Source organism: Salvia splendens, chromosome 2 (assembly GCF_004379255.2).
Source record: "Salvia splendens isolate huo1 chromosome 2, SspV2, whole genome shotgun sequence".
In the NCBI taxonomy this organism is placed as follows: domain Eukaryota; kingdom Viridiplantae; phylum Streptophyta; class Magnoliopsida; order Lamiales; family Lamiaceae; genus Salvia; species Salvia splendens.
In genome coordinates, this window is record NC_056033.1 from 35,302,921 (window position 1) to 35,319,465 (window position 16,545).

The following is a 16,545-nucleotide window of genomic DNA, read 5'->3' on the forward strand; positions in this document are numbered from 1 at the left end:
GGAAAAAATTGTGGCAAAATTGACAAGAAATGTGGTTCGTGTAAAGCTAAAAAAAAAAAAATGCGTGGAATGGAAAATCATGGGTTTTTTCTTCTTTTGTACTAGACAAAAGATATCATTCCTTGTTTGTACTACACTTTTTTTTTGTTCCGGATTTAGGAGAGACGCATGACCCTCATGCGTCTCTTTTTAATGAGACGCATGACTCTCATGCGTCTTTTATAGAGACGCATGAAAGTCATGCGTCTCTCTTTTTTTTCCGTTTTATTTTAACGACGCATGAGCGTCATGCGTCTCTATAAAAGACGCATGAGGCTCATGCGTCTTTTATTTTTTTTAAATTCCACCGACGACGCATGAGCGTCATGCGTCTTATAGAGAGACGCATGAGGCTCATGCGTCTCTAACTTCGAATTAAAACACCAGCGAAGGCAGTAGCTCATTCACGACGCAGAGAGGCAAAACTTGGTGGCAATTTTTTCTTTCTGATTCGGCGAAGAAGACGATTTCCACTCGTGTTCCGGTAAGTTTCGTTCAATCCTTCTACCTTCCTTCCTTATTTGTTGTTAATTTGAATAGATTGATTAGATTTCCCCTAATATTTGTAAATTAGGGTTTATAACAAATAGCTCCAATTTGGTTGATTTTTTTGTTGTTTAGTTAATTGTAATGGATTTTAGTGGCTAAATTCATGCTATTGTATAATATTGGTATGTTTTAGATGATTGATGTTGTGATTTTGGTTGTAAATTAGGGTTTATAACAAATAACCTAACTCATTACACTTGCAACCCTATCACTCGTTGTTCTCTTGTTATATTATGTTATTTGTACATGCCATTGTGAGTTTGTAATTGTTGTTTTGTGAATATGTACTTATACTAGATGGCGACTTCAAGTTCAACCGGACATTTATTGTATGGACCCGAAGACCCGCCCGTCTTAAATATGCAAAAAAATCACATTTCAAATAAACTCATGAAAGAGGGAACAACCCAAGTATTTAAAGTCAGAAGGACTGAAAGTAAGACTTGGGACGTCGACATTCATGAGAATGTAAGATATTGGCTTGACGTCTTTGGTTTCAAAGGCGTGATCGATTGTGGGAAGCCAATGAAGGTCGACAATGAGTTGATCACGGCGTTGATTGAGCGTTGGAGGCCGGAGACACACACATTCCATCTACCGATCGGTGAGACGACGATCACCTTGGAAGATGTGCAAGCCATCTGGGGCTTGAGGGCGGATGGTCTCGTTTTCACAGGGCGTGACTATCATGACAACTTTCCAGATTGGACCAGCAAGTGCCGCGATCTGCTGGGATGGATACCAGATTCATCCACAGAGACAAAGCAAGGCGGTTTGCTGATGACCGCGCTCATCAACCAGACTAGGATGCCACTGGGTGATGACCTACCTACGTACGTTTACATCCAAAGGGCACGTATCCATGCCCTAGTTTTATTAGGAGGTCTCATTCTACCGGACACCACGGGCTGTAAGGTGCCATTTATGTGGTTGAATGGGCTTGGGGATCCGGAACAGGTGAAGAATATTAGTTGGGGAAGTGCGGCATTGGCCTACCTTTATCATTATCTGTGCGAGGCTTCCATGGATAAGAGAAAAGAGTTGGGCTGGCCTATGATCCTTCTGCAGCTATGGGCGTGGGAAAGAATGCCCACATTGAGGCCTGCGTTCATAGGAGCAGTTGTGCACGAGCCATATACACCATGTGGCGCCAGGTATATACCTAAGTATTTATTTATTAATGCATATTGGGTTATTTTCTTACATCAATTTATGTATAGGTGGAAAGGAACAACACAGATAGGAAATGCTCCTAGATACTCGGTTGAGCATTACCGTGACCAAATATCTCTGATTAGACCTGACCAGGTGAATATTCTTTCGGTTTAGACTTCATTTATGAACTTATTGTGAAATTAATTTGGCATTTGCATTGTTGTTTTGTAGTTTATCTGGACGCCATACGCACATTGCATACTGCCTGACTACTGCAATGATGTGAATGGATACTCTTTGTGCGAAACCTACTTGGTATGTTGGGCCTATGTCGAGGCCCATGAGCCTGGAAGAGTGCGCCGACAGTTCAATCGGTATCAGGATATACCGCATTACGTAGATAGGATGCTAAGGAACGCCGATCATTTGGGCAAAAATGATCGGCGTGGCAGGAAGGGCAACAACTGGGCAAACACGCATCAGTTCTACATTGGGGAGTGGGACATGAGGTATGAGAGGTTCCAAGCTGCCGAATACGCCGTACCGATGTCCATGAATATTCCCATGAACCCGGGGTATATGGCGTGGTATAACAGGATTACCGTGACGTACATGACTCAGCCTGGGACACGGGCCACTGGTGGGATGAACGAGTCGGCTGCTTCGATGAGACTATTTGTAAGTTTGTTATATTAAACTATATGCTTTCATGTGATATAGATTGTTTAGTATTGATACGTGTATCATTTTTTTGTCTAGGTTGAGGGTTTTCAGCAGGTTTTCCATTTAACTACGGAAGACGAAATGGACCCACGAGTGCGCCAGATTCGAGAAATTGTGAAGAATGTCCTCGAATCTACGAACAACGCTAATGTCATGGAGTACCCCGCTTCGCAACATCAGAATGTGGTCATGCCTTATGAACCAGAAGTAGTGCCACGGCGTCGTGGAGTGCCTGGTGTTCGGACTGGGGGACACGGCTACACAAAGCAGTTTAGGATGTCCCAGCCGTTGCCCGATTATGCCGCACCAGAGCCGCAGTATCAAGAGCCTGACCCACCCCAGTGGTATGCATACCCGGAGCATGAGTCCCAGTCATAGTGGGAGCGTCCCCAGTATTCTCCTAGCCAGCCGGAGCCCGATTGGACTCGTCGCCCATATTCACAAAGCCAAGACGTGCAGCAATGGAGTGGAGCCCGAGCGTCGGTCGATTCATTCTTCCAGAATTACCAGATCGTGCCTCCCGTACAATCTGCCGAAGAGGATGATGCAGGAGAAGAAGAAACTGGCAACATAGAGGAGGAAAACGAGGAGGAACAGGTATTATTTTCAACTTATTGCTCGATCACTCTTATTTTCATTGGATTGATGTGCTTAATCTTGTTTATTTTTCAAATGGTTCAGAGCATCCATGTCGACCCTCGACCTTCTATGGAGGGTTCATTCCGCGGCGGGGTTGGGAAGCTCATGAGTAAAGTGTACAAGAGACTGTCAACGAGGAAGAATAAGGGGACTGGACCGTCTAAATACACTCCGTCGCCGTATAAGTAGAAACTGTAATCCGGAATAATTTATTTTGATTAGATGATTTGTTGGAGATTGCAATATGTTGGGTGATTTTGACTGAAAACTCAATCACTAGATTGTTGTGTTTTATCCGTAATAATTTATTTTGATTGCAAACTCAATCACTACATTGTGTTTTTTATAATTTATTTGGATTGCAAACTCAAATCGAAACATGTTGTTGTGATAGCAATTAATTGAAACAAACTAGTGAATTAGCAAACAATTGCAATAGCCGCCTAGTTTCTCAAACGTTACAACATTCAGTTAATACAAAATGGAACAAATCTTCAATTCATTCCAAAGTCTTCAAAGAGACCAGTTCTCTTTTTTGGCTTTGTTGAGCTCGTGTATCGCAATAAGACTTTCCTCCCGTAGTGCACGTCGCCTTCTCACGTACTTGCGTACTTGAGTTGTGACACCCAATGCCCATATCATGCCTTTCGCTTTACCTCCCTTACCCTTAAGTTTTGACAAGATATTTTTCCTCGCATGGATCAAACAAAATTTGTGGTGACATATCGGCGGCTTTTTCCATTCATCAGAACGCATAGCCTTGAGGATTCCTTTGTGCCTATCCGAAATGATGCATACCTCCCTTTCGTACTTCACCACATGAATTCTGACATGATCCAAAAACCACTCCCAGCTGTCGCCAGTTTCTTCATCAACAATAGCATATGCAATAGGCAGACATTTCTTGTTAGCATCAACACCACAAGCAACAAGCAGCTTACCTTTAAATCTTCCTCGGAGGTGAGTTCCGTCTATTGTCAAAACTGGTTGGCACTCCTGGAAAGCATGTATAGCAGGCCCAAGTGCCCAGAACACGTAATAGAAGACTTTAGTACGGCCCTGGCTCAACAACTCGTTATGCCTCCACTCAACAATGGTGCCTGGATTCCTATACTGCAGTTCAAGCATGTAGCTTGGTAAATCCCTAAATGACTCCTCCCATCCACCAAATACAATCTCTAAAGCTCTTCTCCGTGCATACCATGCCTTCTTATAACTGACTACCACATGAAATTTGTCATGAACAAAATTTCTTACGGCGGCGACACTAAACTCGGCATTTTTTAGCAACTGATGGCGAATACACAAAGCAATCATTGGTGATGAAAAGTTAGCATGTCCTCTATCATTACGATGACCTTCACAACTATGGCGTCCCCGCCACTTCCTAATCTCCCACATATCATCATGGGCCATGTGTGTAACAGAAACTTCCCACCGACATTCATTCGCTTTGTCAGCGTCGGTCTCGCTGATAATAGATGTCCCATCTTCTGTCCTCCCATTAGGAAATTTGCACACGGCATGCCACCTTCTTAATTTACTCTCAACCACCCTAAATTGCCGGTGTTGCCTCAGACTCCACATAATAATAGCAGTCTTCACATGCAGCTTGCTATCAAATTTTGTTCCAGCATTAATCCGATATGGGTGTTCTTCATCCCAGTACATGGTACTGCGTTCATTACCAACTTCAGGTACCTCAGTAGGACCACTTGGCAGTTTGCGAAAATATTTCAACCCAGTGTGAACATATTCTGGAAGTGGTTGTTCACCTTGTACGACGGGTTTATACACTACCTCATCATCACTAGAGTCAGCACCGGAATCATCACTTAAAATATCATCAGACGATGAGGACGACAATTCTGGATCTGCAAGGTCTCCTCGTACAACATCAACATCAGCATGCTCTTGTACATTCTCTTGAGTATTCAATCCAACATCTGCAAAATCTGCAGCATCTTTTTGCTCATTCATACCGCAATCGATGCTCATAGGTTCAAACCTCGTAGATGATCCAACACCATGATCAACAATTGGTAGGATGTAGGCATTTCCAACAGACGAATACTCAACAAATAATTCAATATGCCGAGTAGAATTTAGAGCTGCATTGAACATATAAAACACACTTTGATCACTGTCAACCGCAGTACATACATAACTCGTACCGGTACCCAAGAAACAATGCCTCCAAGATATTTCGATGAAGTGTTGGTTGGAATCTATTCTTATCTTAGCACATATCATTGCAACTAATTCAGATAATGAAACACATGAATCTAATACGATGGAAGCTCTCGCACGAGGAGGATCATAACAAATGCCCACATGAGGAAGTTGATATATTCTTCCACCCCAATATAAACTCACGAATACTTGCATGATTTCTGCAAAAATATACATACAACAATTAAAGACAATTTTTTTCAATAAACCCTAATATAGTAAGTTTACAATAAATTTATCAAAGACCCTAATAATATGCATATAAACAACAAATAAGGGAGCAATGTTGAAAGATTGAAGGAAACTTACCGAAATACGACGGGAATCGCCAAGAAATCGCCAAGGAAATCGCCAATTTTTCCCTTCCTCCCTTTCTCTCGTGTAGTCTGCCTATTCTGGCTGGATTTGCAGATTTAAGTAAGTTAGAGACGCATGAGCCTCATGCGTCTCTCCATAAGACGCACGACGCTCATGCGTCGTCGGTGGAATTTAAAAAAAAATAAAAGACGTATGAGTCTCATGCGTCTTTTCTAGAGACGCATGACGCTCATGCGTCGTTAAAATAAAACGGAAAAAAAGAGAGACGCATGACTTTCATGCGTCTCTATAAAAGACGCATGAGAGTCATGCGTCTCATTAAAAAGAGACGCATGAGGGTCATGCGTCTCTCCTAAATCCGAAACAAAAAAAAAGTGCAGTACAAACAAGGAATGATATCTTTTGTCCAGTACAAACGAAGAAAAAACCCGGAAAACCATATGAACGAAATCAGTGAATTCAATGTAGAAAGGACAAGGAAGCATGGATTGAATCAATCACCAAAGAAAAAATCAATGGAGCTCTGTAAAAAAAATGTAAAAGAAATTAAAATGGACAAAATATACGAAGAAATTCAAAATAGAATGTTGAATTATTAAATTTCAATTTTTTATTGCCAAAGATATATCAGTGATCAGACTGATCAGAACTTAACCAAATTAATTTTAAATTAGTATTATCCTTATTAATTAAAGAGTAAAGGTCAAATATGTTCTTAAATATATGACCTTTTTACGATTTTGGTCATAGACATTACGTTTTAAATTATTTCGTTCAACACATTTGAAATCGGGCCGGATTCAGTCCAAAATTGACTGTGGCGTGAAAAATAACGGCCAACGGCCGTTTTAACCAATTTTGACACATTTATGCATTTTAAGTACGAAATTTATTTAGTTTTAAATAAAAAATTAGTATTATTCTAAAAAAATTAAATACAAAGAACCCTTCTTCTCTGTCTTTCGTATTCAATTTCATGCTTTAATTATAATCTTAATTTAATTAATTACCATCTAATAAAATTTTAAAATATGGTTGAAGAAGAAACGAAATTAACAGGTCATCGGAATCGTAATTCAAGGTGGAGATATCGGCGCCTATGTCCTCCATTTCATCATCAAAGCTCCTCTTCATTCCCAATTCTATTTCCCCTGCATCATCAATGCTTGTCAAGCCCTCGTCGCTCTTCGAGCTCATAGCCCCCAAATTCTGCAGCCCCGAGCTCTGCCGCAGCGCCGCCCTCTTCTAAAACATAGTCGGTTGTGCTCCCACCGGCGGCTAAGCCTAGAGAGGTCTCAGGAGCTTAGTCCTGTTGGGATTCAATCCCACTCCACCGCTAGGGTCGAAACCCTCGAAATGGATTGTGTTTGAAGCACCTCTAGTAGCGGCGTTATTGTCAGAAAAGGGAAGCATCTATGACGAGAACTCGGCGTTGGATTGAAATTGAGGATTAAATCCGTTAAAACCTATCATCATAGGCGCGGAAACTGCGTCTGGAGCGCGGAAGTAGCTTTGGTCTCGCAGCTCAAATCGAAGCCGCCATTATCAAAATTAGCTGTGAAGAGAGAAGGGCATTACAGATTTAGGGGGTAAAATGTGGACATCTGTTGTGAGGAATTGAGGTAGAAGGGCTGGGAAAGAGAGCGGGAGGAAGAGGAATCCAAAGGATTGAAAGAAAGGGAGCTGAATTCAAGGAGGTTGAACGGATTGGGGGGGGGGAGATGGCATTGTTGAAGAAGCAATCAGAGTCGAGCATGGACTTGAAGGAAGTGAGAGAGGCATTGTTGATTTCGTGTTCTCGAGTGGAGGCGGCAGCGTCGTTGTGGGGATGAACCAACCATGAGATGGCCTCATCTTCTTCGTCGGCAATCCAGGCAGTGTCGTTGGCCGTATTGGGATGTGTTAAGAATAATAATTTATTTTTCAAATAAGAAATTAAATTTCATAATTAAAATGTATAAATGGGTCAAAATCAGCTAAACAGCCGTTGACCGTTTATTTTTCACGGTGCCGTCCATTTTGGACTGAATCTGGCCGATTTCAAATGTCCAGGACCAAATAATTCAAAACATAATGTTTAAAACCAAAATCATAAAAACGTTATATGTTTAGGACCCTCTTAATTAAATTGAAATGTAATTAGATCGGATGCTCTTTGTATTTTGGTTTTTTTGCGTGATTAGATTTCGACTTGATTCCAACAAAATAACAAAATCAGTTGAGTCAATGTCAATTTTCACAAAATGAGCACCAATTATCCAGCTCCGATGACCACCACGTCAACGGCCAACAACAACCTCTTCGCCGCCGTGGACATGGGCACCAACTCATTCAAACTCACACTTGTCAAGGTCGATCCATTTTCCGGCCGATTCCTCACGCTCAGCCGCCTCAAAGAACCAGTCGTCCTCGGCCTCGACACCACAGCCTCCTCCTCCGCCATCTCCGCCGACTCTCTCGACCGCTCAATCTCTGCCCTCCGCACTTTCCAGAACTACCTCCACTCCCACCGCCTTCCCCCCTCCCATCTCCGCCTCGTCGCCACGTCAGCCGTCCGCGAAGCTTCCAACAAATCCCAATTCATCCAAACCATCAGCGAAACCCTAGGCCTCGACGTAGAAATCATCTCCGGCGCGGAAGAGGCGCGCCTCATTTACCTCGGAGTTCTACAGTTCTTCCCGGTTTACAGCTCCACGGTGCTTACAATTGACATCGGCGGCGGCTCTACTGAATTCACCGTAGCGGAAAGGGGAAAAGTTCTGTATTCGAAATCATTGAGATTAGGGCATGTCACATTAACTCGGAGATATCCCGATGTTGAGCAAATGCGGGAACATATTCGTAATGAAATAGAAGCTTCTGGATTGATCGGGAAAATCGGGGAGTTCAAACTCGATATGGTGATAGGCTCCTCGGGTACGATTAATGCTATCGAGAAGGCCGTGTGCACAGGCTATGCAGTTAAGGCAGAGGAGGAGACCGTTGGTGTGCCTGAGGAATTTGGGAAAAGGGAGTGGAGGTTTACTAGGCACGAGCTGAGTTGTTTACTGCAGAGTTTGTATGAGGAAGACAAGGGAATGGAGGGGAGGCTTAGAAGAATGGAGTTTTTCAAGAGGCGAGGTGCGTTCATCTTGGCAGGAACTGTTTTACTTGATGAGATATTTGGGAGGCTGGGGATTGAGGAAATGGAGGTTTCAGGGTATGCATTAGGGGAGGGGGTGCTTGCAGAGATGTCAGGGCGCATTTTTGAGGGGTTTGATTTGAATGCTAATGCACGGTGGAGGTCCGTTTTCAGGCTTGCTTTGAGGTTTAGTAATAAGAAAAGGATGAAAGTTGCTACTACGTGTGCAGCAATCGCAAGGGTATAGAGGAACATTTATTTAATAGATCATTCATTCTGTGTGCAATCTCCTTTCCTGTTGCTTATTAACTTGGGTTTTGCAGGATATTTGTGAAGGTTTGAGGAAATTGAATGACAATCATGACAATAAGCTCTCAGTGTCCTTGGATCACAGGGATCTTGAATGCCTGGATGCTGCTTGTTTGCTTCATAATATTGGCCTATATACTGGCAAAAAGGGTTATCACAAGCAGTCTTATCGCGTGATAATGGTAAGTGCATTTTGTGCTGTATTCTTCGTTTTATCTTATGGTCGGAGGTACTACTTACAACTTGCGACCTTGTTGGCTGTAACTTTATAAGTCTTGTCGATTGTATTGGACAAGGGATTTATAATCTTATGGTATGAGAGTTCACTATTTATCTATGTTTTAGGAAAAAATTACCATAGTATTTGTTCCATGATCAGCTAGATCGCCTATATCTTTTCATAACCATGGCGTTCTGGCTTTGTATTTTCAGAGTGGGGATCACCTCTGTGGATATAGTGAGGAAGAGATTAAGGTATACACTTTTTCTATGTGATGTAATTAAACTTTCAAGGGCTTTGCTTTAACTCTCTATTCAAAGCTTTCAGCTGACTGCACTGCTTGTGAGATATCATAGGAAAAAATATCCCAAAAAAGATGCTTTTGAGGGATCTGCTAAACAGGTACTTAACTATCTGTACAATACATATATGCATTTGATTTTGTGATTTAGGTTCTTGTTAGTTTATCTTTGTGTTTGGTAAAGCAGAAATTCAGAGTTCTCTGTACGATTATGCGGTTAGCTTATGCAGTGCAGCAATGTCTCCCTGGGGATATTCAAGTCGCAGAATTTGCATATTCTCCAGAAGGTTACAAATTGGTATGTTCAGTTTATATTTATATGTATAACTTCTCCCATCCTTTCTAGCTGTTAATATCCTGGCGTGGGATTGAATTGAATTCATTCCATCAAGCAACGCACTGATGTAAGTACATTCAGGTACTCAATGCAGGTGAGGCAAGAAATCAGTCTACCGAGGATGCCCAAGCATTAGCTGACATCTTCCAGCCATTAGATCAGGATAACAATGTGTTGATGGAGAAAGAATTGGAACATTTTAGGATGGTATCATTTATTTCCTTTGAAATTCTAGCTTTCTATTATTCCGGCAAGGCGACAACCATATCCTTCTGAATTACCATCAAACTCTTGTACGCTTTTGCAGGTTTTCAGGGAAAATTTGTCTATTTTAGTAACTGGAACCGTTCCTGGCGGCTAGGCTGTGAACTGAAGCCCTTAATCAGTTTGGTTGTTCACTATCCGGGTAGAGTCTTAAGAGGCTAAAGAATATGAATTCCTCAGCATCTCCATGCTATGATCAAGAAGCTTGTTAGGTTGATAGGTTCCTGTATTGTTTACATGTATAGCCATTATAAGAAATAGAAGTTCAATATCTTGTGTGAGTGAATGTAGCAGAAAATAATAAGTTGGGAGTATAAAATTAATGCAGCGAAGCTGGTGTGTAGAGCTTGCACTAGAATGTGTTCACTGCAGAGGCTTTGATAAATGTTTTTTTAAAGAACAATAATGGTATTCATATGGTTGGAGGATAAACGTCTTACCAATTGAGTTGCACTTTATCGTCGCTTTGATATATGTTTTCTTTATGGTAACTATTGTCTATGTTATATGTAACACATATGTAGAGTGTAGTCAATACTTGTTGAACTAAGATCGATCAATTGAGTACAATATGTTTAAGTTTGCTCATCTACACCACTTGAGCAATTCATCTATTTACAATTTACAAATTACAATTCAAGTGACGTTTCTTCTTTTACTTATTTTTGTAACTTAAAAATCTCTTAGATACGGGATCTAGTTTATGCATGCCGGTCATATTAACGAAATACTACTACTATCATTTTATGAAATAAATAAGATTATTGCTATTATATGAAATAGGTCGCGTTATTGATTGGAATTCTTTTTCATGTTAGTAAATAAAATAAATTATAATTATGACGATACGGTTTCCTGTATATATTATTTTCTTATTTTATAACCTTTTCCTTACAGTAATGTCAGCAGTAACCATTTGTGTTGCTTTATGTGGATAAATATAACTACTTACAATATCCTTTAAAGCAGCTTATTATACCAGGGATGAAATAGTAGAATTATGAATAGGCATGCATATGAATCTTTAACCTGCCTTTGTGTTGCTTCAAAGCCCATCAGTTTTCCTCTACACAAAAGGAGTAGTAAGATAGACAAAAGTGTTTAACATTCTCTGCTTCCAAGTAATGATGTGCAATTATTTTTGCAGGCCCATCGAAATGATCCTACTCGAAGTTCAGATTCATCAGTTTCCCATGAAACATGGAACTCCAATTTATGTGAGAATAGGCATGGATCTCTCACATATGACGAGCTGCAAAAACTAGATGATTTTGAATTGGCAAACAATGTTGTCTTTGGTAACAGAAGTTTTCGACAGTTGCAGCATCAAGCCTGTAAAGCATTTGTTGCTAATCGCGATTGTTTTGTTCTTATGCCCAGGTGAGTGCCAAGATACTAGGCCTTCCTCTATGAAATTTATTGGACTATCATACCTGCCTGCAAAACTACTAAAAGATATAACCCAATACGATACCCATTTTGTAGATAACTTGCATGACATAATTATGAGAAATTGCCTAATTTTCTCATGACTTGATCATTCTTTGCTTGTGCTAAGGATGCAGGCTCTGTTGTTTTCTTTCAACTTTCTAGGTACAAACCATCTTCATTGTATAAGTATTATTATCTGAGTTTTCCATCTTCATTGCCTCCTTATAGTTACACATTTAGTTAGTCTGTTTCTTGACCAAACAGTTTATTTTGTAAATTTTATTGACCTTATTTTGATCATGGATCATTCCGTTATTGTTGGAGAAGTTCATAAGCAGTAGTCAGCCACCCACCCTAGTGTCTATACCGTTGAGGACCACAGTTTTCCAAGTTCCCAACTAGTGATGTTAATTGTTAGTATGTTCTAAGCTATTGTAAAGTTGTGTTTCACAAATAAAACATACTATGTTTTATAAAATATGAAGTGATGATAACAATTTTACTATCTAAAAAATAGTTCAATCAAAAAGAGGTAAAAGTCATTTTTTTGACAAAAGGCCAACTAGGCATAATGCAGGTGTAGCTGAAGCTTTGTATAGGAAACCTTCTGCAGTACTGCATTTAGTGACTATATTAGACTTGAAACTGTGCATGTAGTTTGAAGTAAGGTGTTTATCAAAGTCCTTATACTATTAGTGAGTGGAGTGCCATAAACCTGTAAAGCGTATATTAGCTGAAGTTGAACACACTAGAGCTGCATCCCTCTTTTTGTTTCGATGAGTATTATTTTAAATTCAAACAGCAGGATATTTCAGGCCACTAGGACTAAGAATGGCTTCATCTAATTGACAGGTAAATTATGCAGAAAATAATTCTTCTTTGGTGATAATGCTTGTTCTATATCACAATTATGCTTTCTTTCATAACAACCGCAGATAATGCAAACATCAATGATCACTGATCCGGATTGGTTCCTAAACTGTATAGTGGGAAACATTCTCATAAGACGCACTTCCTAATTCCTTACACACAGGAATTTATATTTGTTTTCTTACTTGGTCATACCATATAGTGCAGCTTCCAGCCATTTTGCAGCCAGGTGTTACAATTGTTATATCTCCACTTCTCTCACTCATTCAAGATCAGATTGTTGCACTGAATTTCAAATATGGTATACCAGCGACTTTCTTAAATTCTCAACAGAAGCCGTCACAAGCAGCAGTCGTGCTACAAGAATTAAGGTAAACGTCAGTATATTCTCCATGTGTATGCTCAGGATGAGCAAGCAGTTCAGGTTGGTGCTCAGGATGAGCATGCAGTTCAGGCTGATGTGGAACATCAGGCTCTTCATCATCAAGGAGAGCAGATGGATGCCGAGGCGGAGGCCGATGTAGTAGGGACCGAAGGTGTTGGACTAGCTGATGTAGACGGAAGAGATGCCCCATCCAGAAAACTCACGATATCCAGATTACTAGGTGAAGAAGAGCTCGACTCACTGGAGAAAGGAAATAAAGTTTCATCAAATTGAGCATGCCAAGTAATAAAAACCTGATGGGAGGTCGGATCCAGACAGCGAAAACCTTTATACATGCTGCTATAACCCAAGAAAATGCAAGGGCGGCTCCGAGGGGAAAGCTTATCAGCTGCATAATCACGTAAATATGGGAAGACACGACAACCAAAAGGTCGAAAGAGTGCATAATTTGGAGCAGAGCAGAACAAAACTTCAAATGGTGATTGGTTTTGTAGCACAGATGATGGGAGCCTGTTAATAATGTATACAACTGTAGCAAATGCATCGAACCAGAAAGATGCAGGAACATAAGAGTGAAACATCATAGAGAGCCTGTCTCAGTGACATGTCGATGTTTACGTTCTGCGCGGCCGTTCTATTGTGGCGTATATGGACAAGACAAACAATGATGAATTCTGTTTGCAGACATAAACTCACGAACTCGGGCATTAACAAATTCAGTGCCTCCATCACTCTGAAACACTTTGACAGTCCGAGAAAACTGATTGCAGACAAATTTATGGAAATGTAGTAATATGTCAAAAAAGTCTGATTTGGCTCGTAACGGATAAATCCAAGAAAATCTCGAGAAATCATCGACAAAAAGAACATAATACTTATAACCATCAGAAGTAGCAATGGGTGCAGGACCCCACAAATCACAATGAATTAGTTCAAGCATAGCAGTAACACGTTTTTCATTGAGAGCAAAAGGTAAACGTTTACTCTTAGCCAACTGGCATGGCGAACAAACACTAGGATCCGACAATAACGAAGAAATTGATAAATGCCCTAATTTATGCAACAAAGAAATGATATGAAATGGGACATGCCCCAGGCGCAAGTGCCATAAAGAAAAACTAGCTTTTAAAGTTGTGCTACGGCGAGTTGCAACTAAAGCTGGAACACCACGATCAAGTAAATATAACCCCATGTCATGTCTACCTTGAGCCAAGATGCTCTTGGTTACTCGATTCTGAATGACAAAAGACTGATCAGAAAATAGAACATCAACAAGATAGTCAGAGGTCAATTTACAGATAGATAACAAATTTTTCGTAATATGGGGCACAACAAGCACATCGAATAATTGTACGTCATTGGTTAATTTACTCGAGCCAATATGTGAAATAGATAAAGAATTTCCATTACCAACAATAACGGACCCATTACCAGAGTAAGGTGCACAAGAGTCAATGACAGATTGTTGATTTGTCATATGAGCAGAGCCACCCGAGTCAAGATACCAATCAGAGGTCGGCCGGAGGAGCCACACTACAAGATGCTTTGAACGCCTCAGCCAAATGTGCAGAAGGAATAGCATTACGAGCATTGAGGAATTGAGGACACTTGTCTGCATAGTGATCCCCACGGCATATTTGGCAACGTGGTGTGTAAGGACGACGACCCGAACGACCATCTGACTGCGAAGTCTGGCTGGAATGTCCATTATTTAGACGTGGATTTGAGTTCCCACGACCTTGGCCATGATAATGTCCACGGCCGCAACCAAAGCGCTGACTCGAGTTGGAATTCTGACCGCCACCAGGGTGTTGCTCGTTGATCGTCCGACCCCGTTCTGTTGAAAAAGCAGCAGGCGAAGTAGGTGGGACTTCCATGGCACTAAGCATGGACTCGAATTGCTTCGCTTGATGCAGGAGATGGCGAAACATAGGTATGGGAGTAAGAACGAGTCGTGTGTCAGCAAAAGATGTGTATTGATTGCCTAATCCACACAAGAACCAATGCCCTTTGTCAGAATCGTCGACAGGACGATTAATCGCCTATAATTGATCACGCAAGCCTTTGAATTTTCGGCCATATTCTTCGACGGATTGAGCACCACGGTGAAGGGAGAGAAGTTCCTCACGCAATTGATGCGTGCGAGAGGCAGAGGAATCCGAGAAAGCAACCTGTAATGTTGACCCTAGCAGAGTGCGACGAGGAGCACCCAATGACCTCAAGCATGGCTTCTGTAGAGAGAGAAGTCCAGATAACAGAAAGCAACTTCTGATCTTTCATGCGCCATGAGTTATAGGCGGGGTTAGGAGAAGAGACGCCAGCATCCAGACGTCAAAGAAGATTGAGGAGCGACGACCGATCCATCAAGAAAGCCTTGGAGATCAAAGCACTCGGCCATATGCAGCATCTGACGATGCCAAATAAGATAGGTGGTGGAATCGAGCTTCACCGGAGTCATATTGATCATAGTATTGACAGGTAGAGGGTTTGGAGTTTGTGTTGCCATGGCAAGTGGGGAGAGAGAGACTGAAGGAGACAAGTTCAGTCTGCCGAAGGGGTCAAGTCCGATCAGGAAGAAGAGTATGACGGCAGAAGAATATGGTTTAGAGGATCAAGATGGCTGATACCATGTGAGAAATGATATGGGAATCACCGTAAATTGGTGATTGGAGAAACTTGTATTAATAGGTGTAAAATACATGATTTACATTAACTTCCCATGATTAAAGGGAAGATAATTATAGGAAGGATCAAATCAAATACTAATTACACTGATTGATTAGAGATTAGTCAACTATTTTCCTTATTACCTTTATTATTGAGTTTTTTCAATATGAAAGTATATAGGAGTAATTTTAGTGACCGAGATGGTGGTTGAAAATGAAGAATAGTGCCAAATAATAGATTGAACAGAATCGTTGGCCCCCAATAACCCCATTGATGTAGGCACAGTTTGAATTTTTGCCTATAAATTATGGTTGGAAGGGGGGCCGTAGTCCATTATATCCAACATCAATATGCCTTAAATATGCGACATGATGCAATTTCATTCAAACAAAAGTGTATACTCACAGTCAATTTTAAGTTAAAGTAATCCGCACAAAGAGAACATCTGATCGAGTGATGGGAGTATAAACTTTTGCACATACCTCTATTAAAAGAATCTTTTATTTCGGAGTAATCATTTATTGTCCTATTTATCATTGCAAAATTTATAAAATATTCGATAAAATAAAATAACTTTATTTATTTATTTCGGTGTATAACTTTATTTATACCATCATATTCGATAAAATAAAACTCACTCTGAGGTTAATTAAACTCTAATAAATTCAAAAGTAAAAGAACAAAAGAATCATCCAAATTTCCAAGACAACATGATATTTGTGCATTTATCGAAAAGAGTAGAATGCCCATATTCTGTCTGCTTGAGAAAAATTATTGTAAAAGTTCCAAATAAATTCCTGAGACCAAGCATGTGAAGAAATTATTATCCCCTGGATTTTCAATGAATTTATTTCCATTTTTTGAGCCTTAATTTAAACCAATAGAATAAATGCAAATAAATGTGGCGGTGGGCCATAGCTTACAATATACAGTCATATTAAAATAACCAATAATCAATTTTATATCTGACTGTTGTGTTTTTATG

The 16,545-nt window shown here is 40.5% G+C and overlaps 1 protein-coding gene across 9 annotated transcripts; it reads left to right on the forward strand.

Moving 5' to 3' along the window:
* The first annotated feature begins 7,821 nt into the window (after positions 1-7,821).
* On the forward strand, positions 7,822-10,650 carry LOC121792408 (exopolyphosphatase-like). Of its 9 annotated transcripts, none has more exons than XR_006048877.1 (7): positions 7,822-9,017; positions 9,100-9,267; positions 9,518-9,559; positions 9,633-9,707; positions 9,828-9,904; positions 10,025-10,150; positions 10,251-10,650. XR_006048877.1 is itself a non-coding variant. In XM_042190331.1 (7 exons), exons 1-7 carry the CDS (start codon positions 7,899-7,901, stop codon positions 10,302-10,304), a joined length of 1,695 nt encoding a protein of 564 aa, XP_042046265.1. In that variant the 5' UTR covers positions 7,824-7,898; the 3' UTR covers positions 10,305-10,650. The 9 variants fall into 9 exon arrangements, 4 of the variants coding, with proteins under 4 accessions (XP_042046267.1, XP_042046266.1, XP_042046268.1 ...); XR_006048878.1 differs by having other exon boundaries at positions 9,837-9,904; XM_042190331.1 differs by having other exon boundaries at positions 7,824-9,017; positions 9,794-9,904.
* The last annotated feature ends 5,895 nt before the right edge of the window (positions 10,651-16,545 follow it).

Excerpts from the sequence above, each read along its gene's own strand:
- LOC121792408 (XM_042190331.1), top strand. The coding sequence starts at position 7,899 with ATGAGCACCAATTATCCAGCTCCGATGACCACCACGTCAACGGCCAAC. Across the intron at positions 9,268-9,517 it reads AGTCTTATCGCGTGATAATG|AGTGGGGATCACCTCTGTGG; the intron begins GTAAGTGCATTT and ends TTGTATTTTCAG. Across the intron at positions 9,905-10,024 it reads CTCCAGAAGGTTACAAATTG|GTACTCAATGCAGGTGAGGC; the intron begins GTATGTTCAGTT and ends AAGTACATTCAG.